Source organism: Carassius carassius, chromosome 30 (genome assembly GCF_963082965.1).
Source record: "Carassius carassius chromosome 30, fCarCar2.1, whole genome shotgun sequence".
In the NCBI taxonomy this organism is placed as follows: domain Eukaryota; kingdom Metazoa; phylum Chordata; class Actinopteri; order Cypriniformes; family Cyprinidae; genus Carassius; species Carassius carassius.
In genome coordinates this window covers 21,062,820-21,087,153 of record NC_081784.1, presented here as the reverse complement: position 1 = coordinate 21,087,153, position 24,334 = coordinate 21,062,820, and the positions used below count along the sequence as shown (strand labels likewise).

Here is a 24,334-nt window from a genome sequence, read left to right as displayed (position 1 = left end):
TGGTGTAAAACGTACTCGGTTACTTACGTAACCTCGTTTCTCTCTAGAAGAGGGAACGAGTACTGCGTCTTAGCTAAGACGCTACGGGAAAAGTCTCTTTTCACGAAATACTGAAGCAAAAAATTATCCTTAATTTAGAATTTTTGTAAAGCGCATTTGCAGCAGTACACAGCCATAGGTGAGACGGCTCGCTCGCTCATTGGCTGCTTCTGCAGCAAGTGCACAGCCTATCGAGCACAGGCTGATGCAATATCAGACCAATTAGGACGCTTCGCGCCCATCACGCCACTTCCCGCCGAAACGGGTGTGGCCCAACCCTATAAAAGGAGCTCGAAAAGGCTGACTCACCTGATTTATTTCATCGCCGAAGCGAACCAGAGTGAATCGTACGCACGGCAGAGAACGCAGTACTCGTTCCCTCTTCTAGAGAGAACCGAGGTTACGTAAGTAACCGAGTATGTTCTCTTACGAGAGTTCTCTCGTACTGCATCTTAGCTAAGACGCTACGGGAACCCCATGTAAAACGCCGTGCGCGCAGGGATCACACACCAATAAACCTGAAGCAACGCCCAGGATTTACAGTGCACAGTCACCCGAGGGACTCACAGAGAGCCCAGGACAGGAGAGGGGGAAAGCCTTCCGTCCCATATCTAGCGGCACCCGTAGATGCGGCAATACAACCATCACACAGTCGAGGCAAGGCCTGACCAATGTGGCAATCCGGGTCTTACACAATACTGCCCATATAACAGTCGGTAGCGCATAACGCTCACGAACTCAGAATTCCCATCAGGGCCCTGATTCGGCTACACCGACAGCAGCCTTGCTTGCAAGGCGGGAACCTCCAGGTTATAAAACCTGATAAATGTAGACGGCGAGGCCCAACCTGCCGCCATACAAATATCCTGCAAGGAGCCCCCAGTAGACCATGCCCACGACGAGGCGACGCCTATTGTGGAGTGTGATCTGACGCCCAGCGGGCACTGAAGGCCCTTGGAAGCGTAAGCTAACGCTATGGCGTCGACTATCCATCTGGATAGAGTTTGTCTCGAAACAGCCATTCCCTTGGAACGTCCACCGAACGAGACAAACAGCTGCTCAGTCTGTCAAAAAGCAGCAAAGCGAGAGACATAAGCTCTTAAAACCCTAACAGGGCAAAGAAGACTCGAGTCTCCATCCTCTCCTGACACAGACAGGGCAGACAGGGCAATAACCTGGGCCCGAAACGGCGTGTTGAGGGACTTTGGCACATAACCGTGCCTAGGTTTGAGTATGACCTTAGAGTCATTAGGCCCAAACTCCAAGCACGACTGGCTCACCGAGAGCGCGTGCAGGTCACCCACACGCTTCACTGAAGCGAGAGCCAACAAGAATACCGTCTTGAACGACAGATGCTGGAGGCTAATCGATTGGATAGGCTCAAAGGGGGAACCCTTCATGGCCTCCAAAACCGTCGCGAGGTCCCATACAGGGACTGACGGAGGTCTGGGAGGATTCAGCCTCCTAGCTCCTCTAAGGAAGCGGATGACCAAATCGTTCCTTCCTATTGACTGACCCAGCGCCGTTTCAGAAAACGCTGCGATGGCCGCCACATAGACTTTGAGCGTGGATGGGGCTCTGCCCTTATCCAATAGCTCCTGCAGGAAGGAGAGAACCTCCGTCACCTCACAACTAAGGGGTGAACATCCCCAAGCTGTACACCAGCTGGAGAACACCGACCACTTCGATGCATAGAGCCATCGCTTCGACGGAGCCCTAGCCTGAGTGATAGTATTTAGCACTCCCACTGAGAGATCAGCGGGTAACCGTTGAGCGCCCACACATGGAGGGACCACAACTCCGGTTGAGGGTGCCAAATCGAGCTCCTGGCCTGCGATAGGAGGTCCCTCCTCCAAGGCACTGGCCACGGGGCGATATCTGCTAACCGCATCAAATCTGGGAACCATGGTTGGTTCTTCCAAAAAGGTGCTACAAGCAGTATGGAACATCTCGTTTCTCTCACCCGTTCTATCACCTGCGGAAGGAGGGAGACGGGGTGGAAAGCATAAAGCGGGCAGCACGGCCATCTCCGTGACAGCGCGCTTTCGTTCTTGGAAAAGAACGCGGGGCAGTGAGCGTTTTCGTGGGACGCGAAAAGGTCCACCTCCGCCCTGCCAAATCTCTCCCACAACAGCCGGACTGTTTGCGGGTGTAGAGACCATTCGCCCGTGGGAATGTTGTTTCTGGACAGCCTGTCTGGCCCCAGATTCTGTAGCCCAGGCACATGCACTGCTCTCAGCGAGCGCAAGTTGCATTGAGCCCAAACCAGGAGGCGTTCCGTCAGCCTGTACAGGTTTCGAGACCCGAGACCGCCCTGGCGATTTATGTAGGACACCACAGACATGTTATCCGAACGGACCAAGACGTGGTGGCCTTTGATTTGGGGACAAAAACGCGTCAGCGCATTCTCCACTGCCAACATTTCCAGACAGTTGATATGTTGAAGCTTTTCCCGTTCTGACCACAGGCCAAAGGACGGTCTGCCCTCGAGCAGCGCTCCCCATCCCAACGTGGAGGCGTCCATCGACACCATCTTTACTGATGAGACCCAGCATCCTCTGGCATTCTCTGAGCGGAACAGTCACGCCACAGCGGAGAGAATTCGCCGCGCGCCGCATGCTCAACGCGCGCTGTGGTGACAGCCGCGCCGTCATGGAACGCGAGTCCAGAGCTAAATCCAAGAACATTATCGTCTGACTGGGGCTCAGCGAACTCTTCGCCCAGTTGACACTGAGACCGAGTCTCTCGAGGTGATCGAGTAGAACGGCCGGTGCTCCACGAGCTCCGCCCGTGACTGAGCCAGAATTAGCCAGTCGTCCAAATAGTTCAGCACTTGCATGCCTCTGAGTCTGAGAGGAGCGAGCGCTGCGTCCATGCACCTCGTGAACGTACGAGGAGCTACGGACAAGCCGAACGGCAGGACTGTAAACTGGTATGCCTGGCCCTCGAAGGCGAATCTCAAATATTGCCTGTGATTTGACGCTATCTGTATTTGAAAATACGCGTCCTTCAGATCTATTGACATGAACCAGTCTCCTCTGCGAATATGCGCGAGGAGCTTCTTGGTCGTAAGCTGAAACTGCGTTTCATCAATGCCCTGTTCAGCTGTCTTAGATCCAGTATGGGCCTGAGACCCCCGTCTCTCTTGGGCACCAGAAAATATCTGCTGTACAGCCCCCCCTCGCTTTGAGCTTGAGACACAGGCTCTATAGCCCCTTTGCTCAACAGTTTTGATATTTCGGCCCGAAGTAGGTGTGCTACTTCTGTTTTTACCGTGGTTTCGACGCGCGCTAAAAAGCGCGGAGGGCGTAGAGAAAACTGTAGCGAGTAGCCTCTCTTTATAATGCCTAGCACCCAATCCGAAACCCCTGTAAGCGCTGACCATGCATCCGCATGAATGGCTAAGGGCTGGATGCGAAGCGCGCTCTGTTGTCTGGGCAATGGCGGCGCTTCGATGTGCTGCAACATGGGCGTCACGTCTGTGACATTTGAGGCGGGGAGCGCGCTGATCACAGTGGGCAGATCGCTCCTCCTCGACCCCGTCTCGGCGCTTAACCGATCGAGGGAGGGCTGAGCAGGTCCCATGGGACTCATGATGTCTGCGAGTAACTGTGGGCTGCAAATGTGCACATTTAATGCTTTTGACTCGCTGTCTGCCTGGGCAGATCGTACGAGCACGGGCTTCGTTTTTACAGAAACCACGCGCCGTGTGTGACATAGTGTTTGTGGGCAATGCGGAGATGGGCACTGAGGAGTGGGCATCGTCACAACATTTATAGCACCATCGGCCGTGGCCGGAACACCAGAAATAAAACTCTTTTTTTTGGGAAATATCAGGGTAGCCGTGATAACGGCTTTTGTGTGCAGGCAAGCGGGCACTCGTGCAGGCTTGCGCATTGCAGAAGACGCTGAGACAGTTACAATTCTTGGAACTGTAACAGCGGCGCGCTTGGGTGAGAGCTCGGCCGCAGCGGAACTCATACACCGGCGCGTTCCTAGCGGTGCTAGCATGCTTTCGGGGCTTCTGGCTTCACCGCAATCCTCTGCCGCGGTGAGGGGCGACGGCTGGAAGAGCGAGAAGTCAGCGATGTGTCGAGGAACGCAGCGCGCTCAGACTTCTTGATGTCAGAGAGCGTCAGCCACAAATGCCTCTCAGCCACCATAGCGGAAGCCATAACCCTTCCATGGTCTGTGCAGCGCGGAGGGAGAGATCCGAAGCGCTCCTCAGTTTTGCGAGACAGATCGCTTCAGGCCCCATCTCATCCAGCTTGCGGAGGAGATCGCCCTGGAAGATCTGTAGAGTGGCCATGGTGTGCAGCGCAGACGCAGCCTGCCCAGCAGCAGAGAAGATCCGTGCGAGCAGCGATGACGTCATGCGGCAGGCTTTGGATGGCAACGCCGCCTTAGTCTGCCGTCCAGCAGAGGGCGGGCAAAGGTGCGCTTCAATAGCCTGTTCCACCGGCGGAAGTGACAGGTAGCCTCTGCTCTTAGCATCGTCCAGTGTGGAGAATGCTGGCGAAACAGATGACCGAACTCTCGCCGAGAAAAGAGCGTTCCATGCTTTCGCCACTTCTTCGTGAAGCTCAGGAAGAAAGGGGGCGTGCTTTGAGCTGGGAGAAAAACGTTCATCCGAGCGAAAGCTACCATCCAGCCGGGAACGGGAAGGAGGCGCTGGAGCAGACCACTCGAGGCCGAGGCTCACCGCGGCCAACGAGAGCACTCGCATCAGCTCCTTATCGACATCCGCCCGTCTGCTGGGCCTCTGAGCAGAGGGCGCGAGATCCACAGAGCTCGCCCAACCCTCACTGCCCGAAGCGAGCAGAGAGCATGTGTCCTCTTCCTCCGACGCGGCCCTGAGATCCACTTCCTCCGATGACGCGGCGGCAGACAGCGGACGCTGACCATCGGGAAGCGATGCAGGGGAGGCCGGTGAAGCGGAGGGAACCGGCGAGCTCGGCAGAGCTGGTGGCGGTTCCGGAAGGCGGTTCCGAAAGGCGGTTCCGGAAGGCGGTTCCGGAAGGCGCTGCGAGCGGCGCTGCGAGCGGCGCTTCTTACAGCGCTGCGGCGCGGATGATGCAGGCTTCGAGAAGAACGCCCGGCGAGTCCTCAGAGTCACCATAGGCATTAACTCGCAATGAGGGCATCCGCCGTCAGCGAGCGCGAGCGCTGCATGGTCCTCACCCAGGCAGGAGACGCAGATGATGTGACGATCTCCTTCGCTGAGCGGGGCTCTGCACGAGCCGCACGAGGGCATCTTTAAAAAGACGCAGCTCTTTTAGAGTGTATGTCGCAGAGCAAACTCACACAAGGATATAAGGATATTTAAAGGATATGGGCGCCGGACAGCGCAGCAGGAACGGCAGTAGAAGGCGGCGAGGCCAGCAGCTTCCTAATGGCTCGTCCCGCTGATATGCCTCCCAGACGGCGCTTGCTTCCTCCGTGATCCAGCGATGCGTGAGCTTCGCTGAAGAGATGAAAAATCAGGTGAGTCAGCCTTTTCGAGCTCCTTTTATAGGGTTGGGCCACACCCGTTTCGGCGGGAAGTGGCGTGATGGGCGCGAAGCGTACTGCTGTATGGCTGTGTACTGCTGCAAATGCGCTTTACAAAAATTCAAAATTAAGGATAATTTTTTGCTTCAGTATTTCGTGAAAAGAGACTTTTCCCGTAGCGTCTTAGCTAAGACGCAGTACGAGAGAACTCTCGTAAGAGAACTAAAGCTTTTTGACAAAAAAAAAATTGCTTATTTGAAAGGGGGTAGGTAACTCCAATTATGAAGTGTTAAAAATAGAATATAATCTTATGTTCCATTTTGAACCCATTTATTGACTCTCGTCTGCTTTTCTCTTTTGTCTTGCAGGTCTGAGGTTTCTAAGAGCCTTGAGATTGATACAGTTCTCAGAAATTTTACAATTTTTGAATATCTTAAAAACAAGGTAAGGCCGACAACACGTCACGCACCTCTGTCACTCTCAGTTTCAAAAGTTCCACTCTGCTGGCATCAACACACACAGTCTCTACAGCTCCTCAGGAGTCTCGGGTGTCCCTTCCAACGCTTACCACACACCTCTGTGGCTTTGCCCCAGAAGTCTTCAGGGCTCATAGCTGAGCAGAATGTTTTCCCTGTGCATGTAATGTGCTGTAGATAAGAGAACAGGGCCGCCCTCCAGCTTGATGAATGCAGGAGTGTGAAGCAGCCATGCCTCTGATTGATTCCTCCTCCACCAGGCTGTCACACACGACAGATGAGCGTCTCCTGACACCTCAGTGGTATATCGTAAATATGTCAATGAATCTGAAAGGAATTGGAGAAAAAGCCGTCAGCACCCTACTCGTTGGTTTTAAAACGGCTGGACATTTCATTTATTTTAGCTGCCACCTTGTTTTTCAGTTGGGGGATATTGCTAAAATATATCACACCAAACTGACACAACTGTCAACAGGACGTTACATTTCCAACACTCTATTTTCTGTCATTGGCTGCTGAAGAAGCAGCATTCACATTGACGGTGATTTGCAGTGATCGAAAATGATTAGTATTTTTGTGAGAGTGGTGATTTTAGTTGAGTTTAGTTTAGTTCATCTGTGTGCAGAATTCACACCAACGTGGCACAGATACAGTGTCAAGTAGAAACCGCCAATGTAAACGCTCCTATAGACTTAACAGCTCCAATATGCGTTGGTCGTCCTCGAGATCCCACTATCTTCTGATTTGTTTACTGATAACCTGTGTGTTCACTCCCAGCGAGCAGCGGCAAGGCAAGGCATCGCTCGTGTGTGTGTTGGGCTCAATAGATGACTGACTGATCTGTACGTCAGTGTGATGCGTTTCACTTTGAGAGGTGTGATGTAACTCTCGTCTCTCACAGTAATTCCATCAAGCTGGTGAACCTGTGTTCCATCTTCATAAGCACATGGCTCACTGCTGCAGGATTCATTCATCTGGTGAGTGAAAAAACACACACACGCCCCCCCCCCCTCTCCCCATGCCCCTGGAGAAATGACACAGAGAGGAGTGCTCAAGCAGATTCGTGGGAGGAAAAGCTCCTAAGCGAGTGTCACATCTGTCCCTTTGTGGTAAATGTGGTTTGTGTTGTAGTTCATCTAAAGATCCAGTGTTTTGTGGTTCTTTTTTCATGTTTTTGTTTTGTTTTTTGGGGGATGCGCCAGAGGACATCTGTGCCACTAGATGGCAGGTGACTCTGATTGCCACTAAATCCTCTGTTTGGTTCCTTTCACAATTCATCCTTGTGATTTTCTGTATGGACAGTAGATGGCTGTAGAGGATCGTGTTTTGATCTGTCAGTAATTCACTCTTTGCCCTTCGTTCCTCCGGCAGGTGGAAAACTCAGGGGATCCATGGGAGAACTTCCAAAACTCTCAGCCGCTCTCATATTGGGAATGTGTGTACTTATTAATGGTCACTATGTCCACGGTGGGATATGGAGACGTCTATGCAAGAACCACTCTTGGACGCCTTTTCATGGTCTTCTTCATTCTCGGTGGTCTGGTAAAATCACTTTTCCTCTTGTTGGCACTCCTGCACCCCTCCCATTCCCCAATGCAAACAACTACCATTTAAAAATCATGCAAAACTCCTGTGATCTGACATCCTCATAACTGTCGTCTTGAAATTCGAACAGTTTTTACCATACCACAGTCTTCATGATAGCCTAAATTATTACACCATTTTTACCATATGTCCATTGTCATTGTAATGTTTAATCCCCTGCTGTTAAGATCCATCACCTTGTTTCACCATTACAGCCCAAGTTAAGATGAAATGTACATTAGGGCTGTGCGATATGGGAAAAATATCTAATTGCGATTTTTTTTGACAGATATTGCGATTGCGATTTGATTTGCGATTTTTAAATTTGCAAAGTCAAGCTTCAGCTTAATATTGTCAATAATGTGCAACACAGTATGAGTATCATTATACTGCTGAAAATAAAATAAAAATAAATTCTTACAGTTTCCATGAAACCATTACAAAATTACTTTTTGTTTTTGGCATTATTCCAATAGGAATTACTGTTGTTCTATCCAATACAATATTTTATATATATATATATATATATATATATATATATATATATATATATATATATATATATATATATATAATTTGATTATAATGGTATAACAAATTTTATAGAATTAACTTAGTTACTGAATTTAAATAAAGAACTGTATTTCTTTAGTCAATTATTAAAGTATTACATGTTACACTGTATTTTGTATTTTACTAACAAGTGGAAAATGTGCTGAATGTTTCATTTCATTCAAGTGAAATTAACAAGCAGTTAGACTGAATTTACATTAGTTTTAAACGCGGAGCAGGGCGCGAGTCGACGCAGGTTGCGCGCGTTCGTCAAGTCTCATCCATACTGCCAGATGCGCTCGTGGAGATTTGCGGTGCAGGGCCGCACGAGAATATAACCGAGCATTACGAGACTGCAGGATTGCAGCAAGTGTGAACGGCTCGTCCGTGACGCGGGATTCACTCCGCGTGGGGAAAAGAGGAGCGAGTTTGAGAAGCATTCAGAGACACAGGAGGTGTGTGCGGTCTTCTGAATTGGGAATAGCGAACGGAGGTGCCCTCACTCTATTGGTTTTTAAGACTGTCACTCAAGACTGACAGTCATGCATATGCTCTGGAACAGAGTAATATCGCGTCCACATCACAGGCTTTTGCGATTAGCAAATCGCAACGTCTCAAATCACAATTTCGATTAATTGCACAGCCCTAATGTACATGCATTTTGTAAATTTTTGTGCTATAATTTTTGATGCTATATTACAACCCGAATTCCGGAAAAGTTGGGACGTTTTTTAAATTTTAATAAAATGAAAACTAAAGGAATTTCAAATCACATGAGCCAATATTTTATTCACAATAGAACATAGATAACGTAGCAAATGTTTAAACTGAGAAATTTTACACTTTTATCCACTTAATTAGCTCATTTAAAATTTAATGCCTGCTACAGGTCTCAAAAAAGTTGGCACGGGAGCAACAAATGGCTAAAAAAGCAAGCAGTTTTGAAAAGATTCAGCTGGGAGAACATCTACTGATTAATTAAGTTAATTGATATCAGGTCTGTAACATGATTAGCTATAAAAACTTTGTCTTAGAGAAGCAGAGTCTCTCAGAAGTAAAGATGGGCAGAGGCTCTCCAATCTGTGAAAGACTGCGTAAAAATTTTTTGGAAAACTTTAAAAACAATGTTCCTCAACGTCAAATTGCAAAGGCTTTGCAAATCTCATCATCTACAGTGCATAACATCATCAAAAGATTCAGAGAAACTGGAGAAATCTCTGTGCGTAAGGGACAAGGCCGGAGACCTTTATTGGATGCCCATGGTCTTCGGGCTCTCAGACGACACTGCATCACTCATCGGCATGATTGTGTCAATGGCATTACTAAATGGGCCCAGGAATACTTTCAGAAACCACTGTCGGTAAACACAATCCGCCGTGCCATCAGCAGATGCCAACTAAAGCTCTATCATGCAAAAAGGAAGCCATATGTGAACATGGTCCAGAAGCGCCGTCGTGTCCTGTGGGCCAAGGCTCATTTAAAATGGACTATTTCAAAGTGGAATAGTGTTTTATGGTCAGACGAGTCCAAATTTGACAATCTTGTTGGAAATCACGGACACCGTGTCCTCCGGGCTAAAGAGGAGGGAGACCTTCCAGCATGTTATCAGCGTTCAGTTCAAAAGCCAGCATCTCTGATGGTATGGGGGTGCATAAGTGCATACGGTATGGGCAGCTTGCATGTTTTGGAAGGCTCTGTGAATGCTGAAAGGTATATAAAGGTTTTAGAGCAACATATGCTTCCCTCCAAACAACGTCTATTTCAGGGAAGGCCTTGTTTATTTCAGCAGGACAATGCAAAACCACATACTGCAGCTATAACAACAGCATGGCTTCGTCGTAGAAGAGTCCGGGTGCTAACCTGGCCTGCCTGCAGTCCAGATCTTTCACCTATAGAGAACATTTGGCGCATCATTAAACGAAAAATACGTCAAAGACGACCACGAACTCTTCAGCAGCTGGAAATCTATATAAGGCAAGAATGGGACCAAATTCCAACAGCAAAACTCCAGCAACTCATAGCCTCAATGCCCAGACGTCTTCAAACTGTTTTGAAAAGAAAAGGAGATGCTACACCATGGTAAACATGCCCCGTCCCAACTATTTTGAGACCTGTAGCAGAAATCAAAATTGAAATGAGCTCATTTTGTGCATAAAATTGTAAACTTTCTCAGTTTAAACATTTGCTATGTTCTATTGTGAATAAAATATTGGCTCATGTGATTTGAAAGTCTTTTAGTTTTCATTTTATTAAAATTTAAAAAACGTCCCAACTTTTCCGGAATTCGGGTTGTACATCTCTTATTATGTTTATTACAATTGAATTAGTATTTAAAGAAAATGCATTTTGACTATAATATTGTTGCTATTTTCTTAAAACAGTTTTGCGGTTTCAGGAGTTCCCATCCTTCTGTTTCCCTCCCCGAATTCCAACAAACACAGTGGCAGGCGGATGGCCCATAGTCCTGCTTGAGCGTCACCATAGCAACAGCAGCCAAAACACTTTTATAGGTGCATTTACACCAGAGTAACTTAAGATGAGGATACTAGAAAAAAAAAAAAAAGAAATAACATAAAACACGATGTGTATTTTTTGCAGGACGTTTTTGGTAAAATTATAATTAATTCAACTCAATTGCTATTGTGGCCGAGTAGATTGATTGCAAGTAAAGTAAAATACCAAAATTGAACCTAAATACATTTGGTTACACTATTGCAAGTAATGGTTTAGATCAGGAAGAAACAATTTTTGAATTATGATGTCATTTTGAAACTCTTTCATAGATACAGTTAAAAAGAAATGTTCAGATTCAACAGACTCAAGATCATCCACAGGCATTCAGAAGGCCTCATGTGAAGCTTATATAGACATAATGCAGGACAGATGCGCTTCAGTTCTATCACTGGACACAGAAAGTTCCAGCTGTCCAGACGTTTCCATAGCAATCTGCTATTTCTTTTTGTTTTTGAGGTGGGCTGGAAATAATCACTGCTCTGATTTATATCATGTGTTCAATTAATGACTTCAGTATGGAAATGTTGTAAACCGTCAGATCTGATCAGGCAGATGTCATAATTCATCAGGGCCCTAGAGTGAGGTGAAGAACCTCTCACAAATCTCTTCAGGAGGTCAGGCTGACAACTCTGGGATTAAGATCTCTAGTAACACACAGCATGGAGATAAAACTTTGTCAAGGCTGCAATCTTGCAAAGTGCATCCAGCTCATTTAAAGCACACTAATGAGTCTTAATGTTCTTTGCAGCTGTGGGCGATCAGACTGGACTATTCAAATTCACTTGCCACTGCATTAGTGTTTGTTGGACAAAACATGGCATGTAGGTTTTTTTTCTCTTCCTTATCTGAAGACAGTTTTTTGTGCTGTCAGAGAAAATAAAGATGGACAGCATGACTAACTTTTTTTGTGTGTCTCCAAACCAGTGGAGTGTCTCCAAAGTTGATTTTTATTTCTCCAAATTTGATTTTTTTTTTTTTTTTTTTTTTTTTTTAGATTTTTTCTTTTTAGAAGCACAATGGACATTTTTTAGATTTTGTTAAAATAATTTTTTGCTTATTTTAATTATAATACAAACAAAAATAAACATTTTACCAAGCTATATCATTTTGTTTTTGTACCAAACACATGTAAATTTCTTCACCTCAGAGGTTGGGGGAAAAAAGTCCAGACTCGGACGGGTCTCTCTGCTGTCTTTTTTAGCCTCTGCTTCTGTCTCCTATCTTCTCCTTAGGCCATGTTTGCCAGCTACGTCCCTGAAATCATAGAGTTAATAGGAAACCGCAAGAAATATGGTGGTTCCTATAGTGCGGTAAATGGCAGAAAGTAAGTATTCCAGGTGCCTCTGTGGCTTTGGTCACAGCAGAACCCCTCTTTGCATGCACTTTTCTTTTTCTGTTCCATGCATGTAGGCCATGTTTGCTCGCTACGTGCCAGAAATTGCTGCTCTCATCCTTAATCGGAAGAAATACGGAGGGAGTTATAACTCAACACGAGGCAGAAAGTAAGTCAAAATCCAGATCCAGGTGTGGTTGTGTGACTCACATGCCCCCATCTCTGATAGAGAGGGGGTTAGTGCAGAAAAAAATGATAGGACAAAAGAATGTCACACTGTGACTGGAGACCTTGGCCATCGAAGCCACATGTCAGTGCCCTTTGCTTTGTGTCCGTGGCTTCTTTTCCATAACACAGCTGCTGCATCTTAATTTCATTACAGTAACTATTGTTGCTTTTCCATCTGTTATGTGCTGCCATAGAATCAGTATTTGTTTTGCATTTGAAATAGAAATTAGCAAAATGAATGATAGATGATCACTAGCTTATACTGTATGTAACGATCAGATAAAAAAAAAAAACGCTGTTCACTTAGTGTCATCATTGTCTTGTGTTTGTTTCAGTTTTCTGTTCTTTGAGTTCTGCTCATCATGCTCTCTGTGAATGGATTGTTTTGTTGTTGCATGCTGCAGTGAGAAAAGCCTCTGTGGCTGTGCGTCACTGCTGGCCCTTCACCTCATCTCTGTGTGACATGACTCTGGCCCTGATCTTCAGTCAGCGCACACCCTGAATGCCTGGATGCCTCTGCTCTCGCACTGGAGCTGCTCCATTGCAACTGGCTTGCTTTTTTGCCCCGCTTGGTATTTTACCATGTCCCGTTTTTTATTTTCCATTTCTAAGATGTCCCCTGAATGTGAATGTGGATAATTTGAACCCCCCCACCCACTCGTTTCTGGCTCAAACAAGGCCCTGTCATCAGCACAGCGATTCTCCCGAATGCTCACGTTCAAGTTCCAGATCCCCCTCTCTCAGTCTCTCTAATGTGCGCTCTTTCTCACAGCGTGAAACAGGCCCATGGTCACGTCCGGCTTTCATCATCTGAATTTGAGGGCAAATACTAAGCCGGGAGAAAGCCATTAAGAGCCCCAATGTTTGATGCCGTTTCGCTGTCAGTGAAACAAGATTGATGAAATGTTATGTTTGGCCTCAGCCCCACGTTTGGATTCGCAGTCAAAAGCCTCTCTCTTTCTCTCACTTTCTTTCTCTCTGGCTATGCATGCATCTGGTTGCAATTACAGCAGGCTCCAGCTCTCTGGCCGAGCAGAAAGACAGGCACCAGGTTTCGCTTTATTGTTTAAGTATGCATAGGACTGTGCTCATGAACGGACACATCAAAACACCTCGAAAATGTGTCAGGATATTTATTTCCACTGTCAGCACATTTCCGACAAGCTCAGGCTGGTGCAAAATACATAAGTTTAGAGTTTAATTCTGCTTAAACTCACACAATTCCAAGAGCCAAGTTTTTTATATATATATATAGTCCATGAGTAGGTTTATGAATAAACATTGGAGGCTGCATAAATGTTTAGTGTTTAGCTTGACTTTAAAATGAAGAATTAATTAATCATTTTTAAATGCAGTCTAACAGTATTCTCATTATGTTTGTAGGAACAATTGTGCAGCAATAAAAGCAGTCTCTAACTATTTTTGTTTTGTTTTGCGTGAACATTGAATTAACAGTCACTTTCATTCCTTCGTTACTTTGTTAACAAGGTTCCAGATCTTTTGGATTTTCTATTCATTAAAGGATATATAATTTTATTATATATTAAATATATTTATAATAAGAAATGTTTCTTGAGCAGCAAATCGGCATATTAGAATGATTTTTGAAGAATCATGTGTCTCTGAAGACTCAAGTAATGATACTGAAAATTTTAATTTGCATAACAGAAATAAATTAAATTTGAAAATGTATTAAATGTATTCAAATATAAAAGGTATTGAAATATAAAAGGGTAATTATAAGTTATAATAGTATTTCAAGGTATTTTTACAGCATTTTTGATCAAATAAATGCAGCCTTGGTGAGCATAACAGATGTCACACACAAATATATATAAAAACTTTACTTGACCACAATGTTTTGACTAGTAGTGTGTAACTTTAATTGTCTGTACGTAAAAGAGTAACTTTAACACAGCACATGTGCACCACTTTTGTTAAAAGTGTGCACTCAGTTTACTGAAGTACTTCTTAACAATCATCTTTATCAAATGATTCTGTAATTTGTCAACTAAAAAAAATAAATAAATAACTTTATAGTATCTTTTATTTATTTATTTTGTATTGAGCCTGACAGTATAGTGGTGGTGTGCAGAGCCTCTCAGTAGTTTAAAGTGTAATCTCTGATCTTAAAACCATGCTGCAGCCAGGTTTGTGAGGGCTGTTGATGTCAGCATGTGTTCAGTGTAGCGTTTAACGATCAGAACAGGAACGCAGATCTGGATCTATGACTGTAATATAGAAAAGCGTTCTGTTGGATCAGGCCGGGGTCTCTGTGGTTTCCATTAGAGCACTGATGAAACTGACATAAACCCAGAGTGAACTCTGAGCTCATGCGCTGCCTCTGAGCTTCTCTCCAGAATCTAAGCCACACCAAGAACGTGAAGCTGGCACCACTTGCCCCCACAGCCTAGGCCTGTGTTGGCATGTGCATGCATGGAGTAAGAGTTGAAAAGAGGACGGAATGGCATATAGAAATGCCATTGCTGATATGCCTCTCACAATGCATTCAAATGAGTGAGATCAATAGAGGTTCAGTCATCTGGTTCTCTGACTTCAGCTTCGGTGTGTGTGGAGAAATCCATGCATTGCAGACAGTCTGATGTGTTGTCTGAGATGTTGGACAGCTTACTGCATTGTCCTGCTAGTTATAATGCTAAAATATAACAGAAGCTTGCATTCATGTATAACCTCCTGTGATCCAAAAATAATAATAATAATAATTCGCATTAGAAACAAATGAAAATGTTATAATGTTTGTCTTCTAAAATACACACATTCTGAAAATGCATTTAATAGGCATTTAATGTAAATTAGTACATGATCCACACTTAGAACTTAAAAGGATAGTTCACACAAAAATTAAAATTCTATTATAATTTCAGTCTCATTCCAAACCTTTCTTTCCTCTGTGGAACACAATAGAAATTATGCAGAAAAATGTCTGGGTATTTTTTCATCTGTACAATGGGGTCCAGTGTTGTTTAGATTTTACTTGTTTTAATTGTTATTTTTAAATACATTTTAAAAAAGTAGTTAAATGAAATAAAGCTAAAATAAACTATAAATAACCTAACAGACAAAAAAACTAAATTATTCAAAATGATTAAAAGCAATGAAAAATGTTGCATTGGCAACTATGTTTAATGTATGTAAAATGAAGCTAAAACTGAAGTAAAAATAAATTAACAGCTCAATATAAATAAAAATAATAAAAATGACAGGTACATAAAATTATTATAAAAAAACTAATTCAAAATATTAATAAATGCTATAATAATATATAATAGTATATACAGTACTAATACAGGTTTGGAAACTGTGACATTGACTTTATTTACATTTTTGGGTGAAGTATTCACTTAAGTAAAAAAAATATATGTTAAAAGAGGTGACATAATTATTTGTTTATATAATGTTTACTTTATGGCTTAATTACACCAAAAATGATTTGTATAAATATATAAATTTGTGCAAGTCGATTTTCTAAAACAAGCCACACGAGAGAGATTAAGATTAAAAGTGCTCCACTCTTGAGATGTGCAGCAGCTAACCACCACAATGAGCCATCTATTTAGATTACTGGTCAGTCAACATGTTTTTTTAAAGGACTCTTCTTAAGCTTTTACATTTGGTACCCAGAGTGGTAAATACCTGGTTATTTGTGAGCCATACTCAGTCTTACACCATATGTAAGGAAATTGCAGTCAGATATGACATAATGGAGTGTTTTTTAATAATTACAGTAGTTTAAGGAGGTGTTAATGACTACATAATTACCTAATTAAATTCATTATTGTCCCTTTGCATTGAGTTGTTTATTGTAATAATGATGGAGCCCTGGCCCCATGTGGACTACATGTGGTCCATCTCAAGCTATGTTCTCTCTTTGTCTGAAGAGAATGGCAGGCATGCACTTCTTTCATCAGATGACGATCTCCTCAATGATAACATTTGGGCACAGCTTTTCCTAAAACACTGTTGATTATAAAAGTCTGTGATGAGACTTTTCGTTCGACTCTGAAATGATTGATCATTTTAAGGATTAGAGCAGTATCAATGGTTTCGCTGCTGAGGCTGATGTTCGAGCTTTTTTTATGATTTCCATATTTTAAGTGCTTTATTTTTTTCATTCTTATTTGGCATGATTCACAGTGCATGCTGGTTAACTACCCTTCTGCATTTTCTTGCTAAGTTTGTGCACATTTTTAATTTTATTTCAACTTATCGTGCATAACATTGTTTTGTAGCCCAAGTGTTCTCTTCACTGTGTGTTGTTCACAGTATAGTGTTGTTAGTGTGTAGATTAAAGTTGTTGTTGTTGTTTTCTCCTCACAAGAATGTAATTATTTAAAGGTTTATATTTTAAAAAAAAAATTTTCTTGTTAAAAGTTATTTCATTGTAATTATTCATACTATCTATCTAATATTCTATTTTGCATCCTGTATTGCTTTCACTGGTGGTACCATAAACTTGAAAAAAAAAAAAACTCCCCGCAGTGGTGAAACACAATCAGTAGCTCAGTCACGCACGACTGATAGCTCATCCAAACATGGAGTCAAGATGTCTGACATAAGCCGAGACAGAGTCTGTTTGTGTCCATGCCAGAGACTCTGTTCTAGAGTAAAAAGAGTGAGAGGATTGTCATACAAAACTCTGATTTAATTAAACCTACTTAAATAGGAAAACTTGAATAATGTGTCTCTCATCAAGCCACCCCTTTGCCAGACGCTGTTGGCTTTACACAAAGCCATCAACTCAACAGTCTTCCCATCCCAGGACAGTCATGCATGCAATTACTACCACTCATTAAATACAAGAGGCCAGATCTGTGAAGATCATTATGTGTGATAGCATCCAGACACTGCAACCATAAAGCCTCACCGTGTCCCTCTGGCAAACAGAGATCCGCCTAATGTTTTCCCAGGATCTGAGCACAAATAAGCACCTCTCCTGCAACTGAGAGTGTACAGGCACATACACCCAGTTACAATTAAGGTCAGCAGCCCCTGTTCTTTGTAAACTCATGAGCACATCATGTCTGCTGAGACATGAGAGAGTTAGTTTGGACAGATTTAGATTGATGACCATGCATGGTTAAAGCTCTTGAGACTTTGACCACAGCAGTATTGGAGTAATCCAGCATGGGAAGTGAAGTGATCCGCAAAACCCATGGCTAAGGCTCAACTCTTTAACCTCCAGTTGCAAAGAAGCCCTGCTTGACAAATAAAGCATTGTTATTGTTCTGAAACAGTAATAGAAGAGGCCATCAAGTTGTTAGTATAGTAATGATGGCCCGTAATCTTTTTTATGAGTCAGATAATTGCAGACATGAAAAACTCTTAGTGTGTAGTTTGGTATATAGTTTAAAGGCTTAAAAATGCAACTTTCAATCGATGGATTTTTCCGTGACTCTTTCTGCAAATTACATTGTTTTGCCAGTAGGTGGAGACAAGTGACTGTCTTTGAGTCATTAAATAATAAATCAACTGATTTGTTTAAACACACTAATTAATTTAGCAAAGAAATATCTGATCGAATTTGAGTCACTAACAGATGAATTCATAGTAAGATTCGTTCAGAAATTAAACATCTCTTATGAGTGAGTCATTGAATCATTGACTGAACTGATTAAACAAGTAAGTTTCTTGAGTGGGCTGGGCTTCTGAATTATTTAGTCTACTGATTTGTTAAAAAATACTAATTTAATAAAAAAAATGAAACGCATGCAAGTCACCGAATAACAATAAGACTGATTTGTTCAAAAACACTGATTCATTCAGGAATCAAAAATAGTGACTGTCTTTAAGAAGTGAGTCATTGAATCACTTACTCAGCCAACTTGATTAAGACGACTTAGCCTTTTAGGAATTGAATGTCATTATTGCTTGTTTAGATTTTATTGTCATTGGCAATACAAAAATATACAACTGACTATATTGTATATAAAATGTAATTTGCTCAATATTAAGTAAATTGTTTACTGTACTGTTGTATAAACAACAGCAACTTTGTTTGTGAGATTAATGATTAGTTCAATTATTTTTTCTTTTGCCTTAGTCAATACATCACAGAAGCACTATTTGAGTGTGGTGTATATAGCCAGTAGATGTCAAGGCAGCTCACTACTAGGTTTTGGAACAGCTGAAACTAGTATGAAACTAGATCTTACTATGGAATAAATGAGCCCCAGAAGACCGTGACCTGAGTCTGTTTGTTTGTTCCATCTGATATATTGCAAGTTTTTCAGAAGTCACGGTTAGAGTTCATGGCAGCCACAGATCCCAAAACAATTGAACTGCTTTTGACAGTGGTTCCAATACATGTCAGTTAGTATTGATGTTCATGTCAACATGCGTCCTAGTACAGAGGTGGTTTGGCTACAGAGACACGTCTTATTAAGAACATTTGACAAACCAACATTAAAACGAAAGATTCTATTTTGTTTGTCCTGAAAAGTTCAAAGCACTTCATTTAATGTTTTAAACCACGTTTATAAATATGAGGTAAAACTGTTATGACTATAATGGACAGTGAATATTTGAAAGCCACAACATTTAATGTTTTCAAGACATTTTCAAGACTTTATGGTCCTTTTTAGGATATGCCAGAGTTTTGTTTTATTTTATGTTGCACTTTTCAGCCGAATTTTCCCCCTTACAGGCACATTGTGGTCTGTGGTCATATCACGCTCGAAAGTGTTTCCAACTTCCTCAAAGACTTCCTACACAAGGACAGGGATGATGTCAATGTAGAAATCGTTTTTCTTCATAAGTAAGTACAATTCCCTTTGGAATACATTTTAGAAACTTGATGGAGCCTTTCCGCACTGTAAAGAATATAATAACTGCTTGTTACTAAGAAAAACAAATAAATCAAATATAGCTGCCTGTTTTTATATAACAAAGAGATCAGCCAATAAACTGTAATGACATTCTATTATTAGCTGCTAGTGGTGCTCAAATGACACATTGTTCTTAAAGACTTACAGCATTCTCAAAAAAAGCATTCTTCTTCATTATAACACACTTTCTCTTTTTGCCAAATTCTAGTATTTCCCCTAATCTTGAGCTGGAAGCCTTGTTTAAACGTCACTTCACTCAGGTGGAGTTCTATCAAGGATCGGTCCTCAACCCACATGATCTAGCAAGAGTGAAAGTAAGTTTGAGCTGACAGTTTAATAAGACATTATATTTAATTATGCAGCAGACTGTATATTTTTTATGTTTTAATGCTGTTCTGATCATGTCACCTTTTCTGTTACATCTTATACAGATTGAGTCAGCGGATGCCTGCTTGATTCTTGCAAACAAATACTGTGCAGACCCTGATGCTGAAGATGCCTCTAATATCATGAGGTCAGTTCGGTGAAGGGCTACGTTTGCTATCAACACATTTGATCACATCTTATTTTGATGTTTGTGGGCAGCTTCATACACTCCTTAGGGACATCCTCCTGTAAAAAAGACGGATTGAAAGCTGATGTCTTTCACCCTCCTGTGCTGTTAAAGGAAGGTGTGAATGGGATACTCAGCATCTCAGGTCAGATTCACATGTACCTGGACACAGATGAAAAGAACCAGAAGAAATTTCCTTTGGGATGGAGTCAGCTAATATTGCTCTGAAAAAGTGTATTTGAAGGGAGGGCAAACATATTTCCCTTCCACCTTTCATGCTGGAGATGTTCTCTAGCCATGAGTAATGCACAGAACGGCACCCAGCCTGGCCTGTTTGGAAAATGAAATACCAATTTAGGCAGGTCTCAGGGTGCTCTTTTGAACTAATGTGTTATAGAGCGGCTTAATATGGAAATAAATTCTGCACCTCTCTTTTACGAGACTGGAGAGAAATCCAGACTGGATTTCACAGGGAAATCACACTGTTCCACCACATATCACACACTCCTCTATGGAAATGAAAGATTTGTTCATTTTTTATTCATTCAGCAGATGCTTGTTTTTAATCCAGAATGAGTTACGATTGTGAATACTAGGACTTAATTAAGGTTAAAGGTGCACTCAGTAGATTTTTGTTTACATGCGGGAGCAACATGCTCCATGCAGAATAAAACAGATTTTTCTAAAAGATTAATGTCTAGAGTTTGACTGTACATCATTTTAATATTTCTCAAAAGTGCTGTTCATATACTACCATTCAAAAGTTTGAGGGCAGTAAGAAAGAAATAATACTTTTGTTTAGCAAGGATGCATTAAATACTAAAAATGTATTTCAAATGTATTTTATTTGAACTTTGAAATCATCGAAGAATCATGAAAAATTGTTTCCACAACAGTTTCCACAAAAAGTGGAATGTTTTCAACATTGAAAATATTAACACCCAATCAGCATATTAGAATGACCCCAAACTTTTGAAGTCTATCTTTGCATATTTTTTAATAAGCAATACATTACTGAATGCACCTTTAAACTAAATTCATACCTCTAAAGAAACAAACCAAGTTGAAAATGTATATATATTCTATCTTTTTCTTTTCCCCACAAATGCCGTTGGCTTTAACTGACCTGTAAATTAATAGTTTTTCTCCTTTTTTACAGAGTAATATCTATAAAGAACTACCATCCAAAGATCAGAATAATCACTCAAATGTTGCAGTACCACAACAAGGTAGGACGTGTATTTTTTCTGTTGCTATGTCAGTTCGAATCAACAAGAAAATGAACAAGACCTAAACAGAAAGAATACAAAATGTATAAAGAGGCTATAATTTTAATAAAAGAATATATATTTAAAAAAAAATCTGACATGTGGCAGATAAACGTCTGCCATATGAGAACCGGTCTTCAGATTCTGCTGTCCATGACAACAGGAGCTTATAATTTCACAGGAATTAAAAACAGTATGTCTACATATTTTTTCCCTCCAGTGTTTATCCCCTATTACAGCAACATGAACACAGCTTTGATTTCATCAGGGAGTGCTGGAACAGGATATAGATGTTAATGACTTGATGGATGTCTTTTGTTCGTGGGACAATTCACTCGAGAGCAGTTGAATGTCAACTGTTTCAGAGGACTGTCAACGAACCCGCTGTGTTATCATTGAGATATGAAATAGTGACGTGCTGCTGTTATGAGATTTGCTTTATCAGTTTGACAGATTTATATAATCTTAACAAGGAATGGGAGACCGTGGACTGTTGTAACATGGTTTGTTGTGATAATTTTTTTTGTTTTAGACTTTAATATAATATATGTATATGAAGTTCATGTTTTTCTGCTACAAATTAGTTTAGATCAACCACTTCTCCCTAAACTGTAAGAAATGTATTGATTTTGTAATTGTTTCATTACTACAGTTTTTAGACTTCTCAGCGGGGGACATTGTTAACTTCCCCTTGTCTCGTCCTGTGTGTCCTCAGGCCCATCTGCTAAACATTCCCAGCTGGAACTGGAAGGAGGGTGATGATGCGATCTGCCTGGCCGAGCTGAAGGCAGGCTTCATAGCCCAGAGCTGCCTGGCACAGGGCCTGTCCACCATGCTCGCCAACCTCTTCTCCATGAGGTCATACATCAAGGTACTGTCAGCCCGTCTTAGGCCTTGATAAAACCCATAGAGTAGAATCAGCCTCCATCCCCACTTCAGCTCAATCACCAGGGCCATTATGGTATGGCGTAAATCATCTTCTGAGCCTGGCGGTCTCATTTGGGACCTACTCGGGACGGCAACACAGCATTGCCGCTGCCATTATGAGGTTATTTATATGAGTCAATGGCATGGTGGAAGTGAGAATGTAAATTAGTGGTTTTTCCTCTTGCTGAATTTACAGTCCTCCTGCGTGCCGATAGAGTGGGGAAATGTGAACCATGTGTGTTTCATAGTCAATGAACTGCACCCCAAAGCCATCTTTATTTATCGTCCAACTGAACCAGACTGCTCAGAGTCGTACAGATCGCTCTTTTAAAGAAAACACTAAATAAAACAGTCCAAGGCCTGAATGGCTGCAGTGAGGTGGTGGGTTGTTATCAGGTGGTTCAGATTTGGATGGAGCCCTTTGGAAAAATGGAGAGATCAAGAGAGAGCATGAGTGTGCGATCAGACTGAAGAATTTTGCAGAGACCGTAAAACTTATTCTGAAATCCGCAAGGGGTTATATTTTACTCTCTTTGACTCTTTTTCTAGACTGTGCAAGCCTTCAAAATGGAGAGCAGCATTCTCTTGTCCTAAAGAGATGAGGAATGACTTTATAATAACTGTTTAAATGTGGCATGTGTGGAAACATCTGCAGGGCACATCACTCTTCTCATAAAAACACAGACGAGAGACATCCCAGACCACCCATGCCAGAGTGCACCATACAAATTACTGGACGGGAGGTGCACTAATGTCTAGTGAAGTTTTACTCATGCATTAACTGAAACGGCATAGACTAAAATATCAATCTTGGGATTTTAGAATCAATATCGATTTGTTAAAATAAAGATATATAAAACTAGGATTTTTTCATTTAATTTCATTCATGCAGTGATTAAAACCGTGCTAAATTTGTTTTGTATAAATGTCTACTGAACCAAAAGACCCTTACCAAAAATTTCCAGTGCAAAATGTGTTATCGTTACATCCCTATTGTCCATATTGGCGACAGCCTTCTAACCTTGCTAAAACTTTGTTAGTCACTGATTTGAAACACATCTATGTAGGCAGCAGCAAATAGTGATTCTGCTTCAAGGTATGATTGATTTCCCTTAGAGTTTGACATTAGCATGTTGCTAAGCTAACAGTGATTAAATTAATAGAAAAAGAAATCAATACTTTATTCAACAACGAAGCATTTATAAAAAGTGGCAGTAAAGACTTTAAACATTGTTCTAACAATGTCTGGCAGTGTTCAAGTAGTAGGTAATATTTACGCTTCTGTAATGCAAATATGCAATTTCTATTGCATGCATAAATAAATATTATCAGCATGTTTAATGTTCAATAATCGTGAGTTTTATCCTTTAACTTTAATTGGGAACCAAAACAAAGCCTCTCTAATGGTATAAAAAACTTCTAGCAAACATTTCTTGTGCTTGTGTGTAGGCTCAAACAGCACAGGTGTTTTTGTAAGCTTTCATCTGAAATCTCTTCAGTCAGATTTCATTAGCAATTTCACATAAAGCACAGTGATACCCAAATAAGACAACACAGACAATGTGTGAGAGTTTAAGGGCAGTCTGTCTGCGGCAGAAGCGAGGTTAGAGTAGACAGCAACATGACTGATTTGAGTGGGCTTCAGGAAGCAGAGCAGAAGGGTGTTACCTAAAGGTGTTAATGAGACCCACACCCCAGAGACACAGCCACAAACACATTTGCATTATGTCTGTTGTCCCTACTATAAATCTGTGATGTGTGACCATTCACTACAAATAAAACCACAAGAATGTTCAGCATGAATATTTTATCTCTTCAGGTTTAACAAAAAAGCAGTAAGCAGAGGGGTTTTGGATCGGGCTCTCTAGAGGGACTGGAGGAAATAATTGTTCAGTGGGTGTGAGAGAACACGCCCGCAGTACTTAAATCAGTTCTGACAAGCAGGGCACGAACGTGCGGGGTAATTTAGGGAGCCTGCAGTAAATGGCTGCCATCTCTTTAGGACTTAATGACAAAACTCTACCCATTAGTGCCGCCCTAAAAGATGCCTGCACAGAATGCAAGTGCTGTTAGCCTGGCAGTGGGAAAGGGAGTCGGGCCTGGCTTTGAAAGCCTCTCTCTGAACTGTCTGTCAGACAGACGTGGGCTGGGTGAGATGGCTGACTAATGGCAGAGTGTTTGCCTAATGGCCCCTCTGCTTATCACAGCCCCACCCACCCCACATCCTGAGACGCATGTAATGAGAGGAGGATGAAGAGACCAGCTGTGAGCTCAGACACCGGAATATGCCTGGCCTTTATTCTCCAAGTCTGACAGAGGTTGAAATGTTACAGGTGTGAAAAAATGAGAGAGCAACTTCAAAGCGTAAGGCATGTTTAAGCTGTGTTTTGCATGAATGATTCTCATGGCATGAGACTATGCAAAATGCATCTTTGGGACTATTCAGTTTATTCAGGGAGATGCCATATGTAATCTGATGCACATGAAACAAGGCTTTGAGGGACAGAATTATATACCATACATTT

The 24,334-nt window shown here is 42.2% G+C and overlaps 1 protein-coding gene across 14 annotated transcripts in view; it reads left to right on the top strand.

The window, feature by feature from the left end:
- The window catches only part of LOC132110880 (calcium-activated potassium channel subunit alpha-1a-like), a 286,517-nt gene that overhangs the window by 214,431 nt on the left and 47,752 nt on the right, over positions 1 to 24,334 (top strand). For 13 of the 14 annotated variants that reach the window (XM_059517926.1, XM_059517929.1, XM_059517924.1 and 10 more), the window contains exons 6-14: positions 5,898 to 5,973; positions 6,907 to 6,982; positions 7,377 to 7,547; positions 11,888 to 11,979; positions 18,881 to 18,991; positions 19,270 to 19,375; positions 19,493 to 19,575; positions 20,774 to 20,843; positions 21,598 to 21,753. In XM_059517926.1, the coding sequence (XP_059373909.1) occupies positions 5,898 to 5,973; positions 6,907 to 6,982; positions 7,377 to 7,547; positions 11,888 to 11,979; positions 18,881 to 18,991; positions 19,270 to 19,375; positions 19,493 to 19,575; positions 20,774 to 20,843; positions 21,598 to 21,753 (941 nt within the window). Of the gene's footprint in view, positions 1 to 5,897; positions 5,974 to 6,906; positions 6,983 to 7,376; positions 7,548 to 11,887; positions 11,980 to 12,065; positions 12,158 to 18,880; positions 18,992 to 19,269; positions 19,376 to 19,492; positions 19,576 to 20,773; positions 20,844 to 21,597; positions 21,754 to 24,334 lie in introns of all 14 variants that reach the window. The other variant, XM_059517920.1, reaches the window with a different exon arrangement.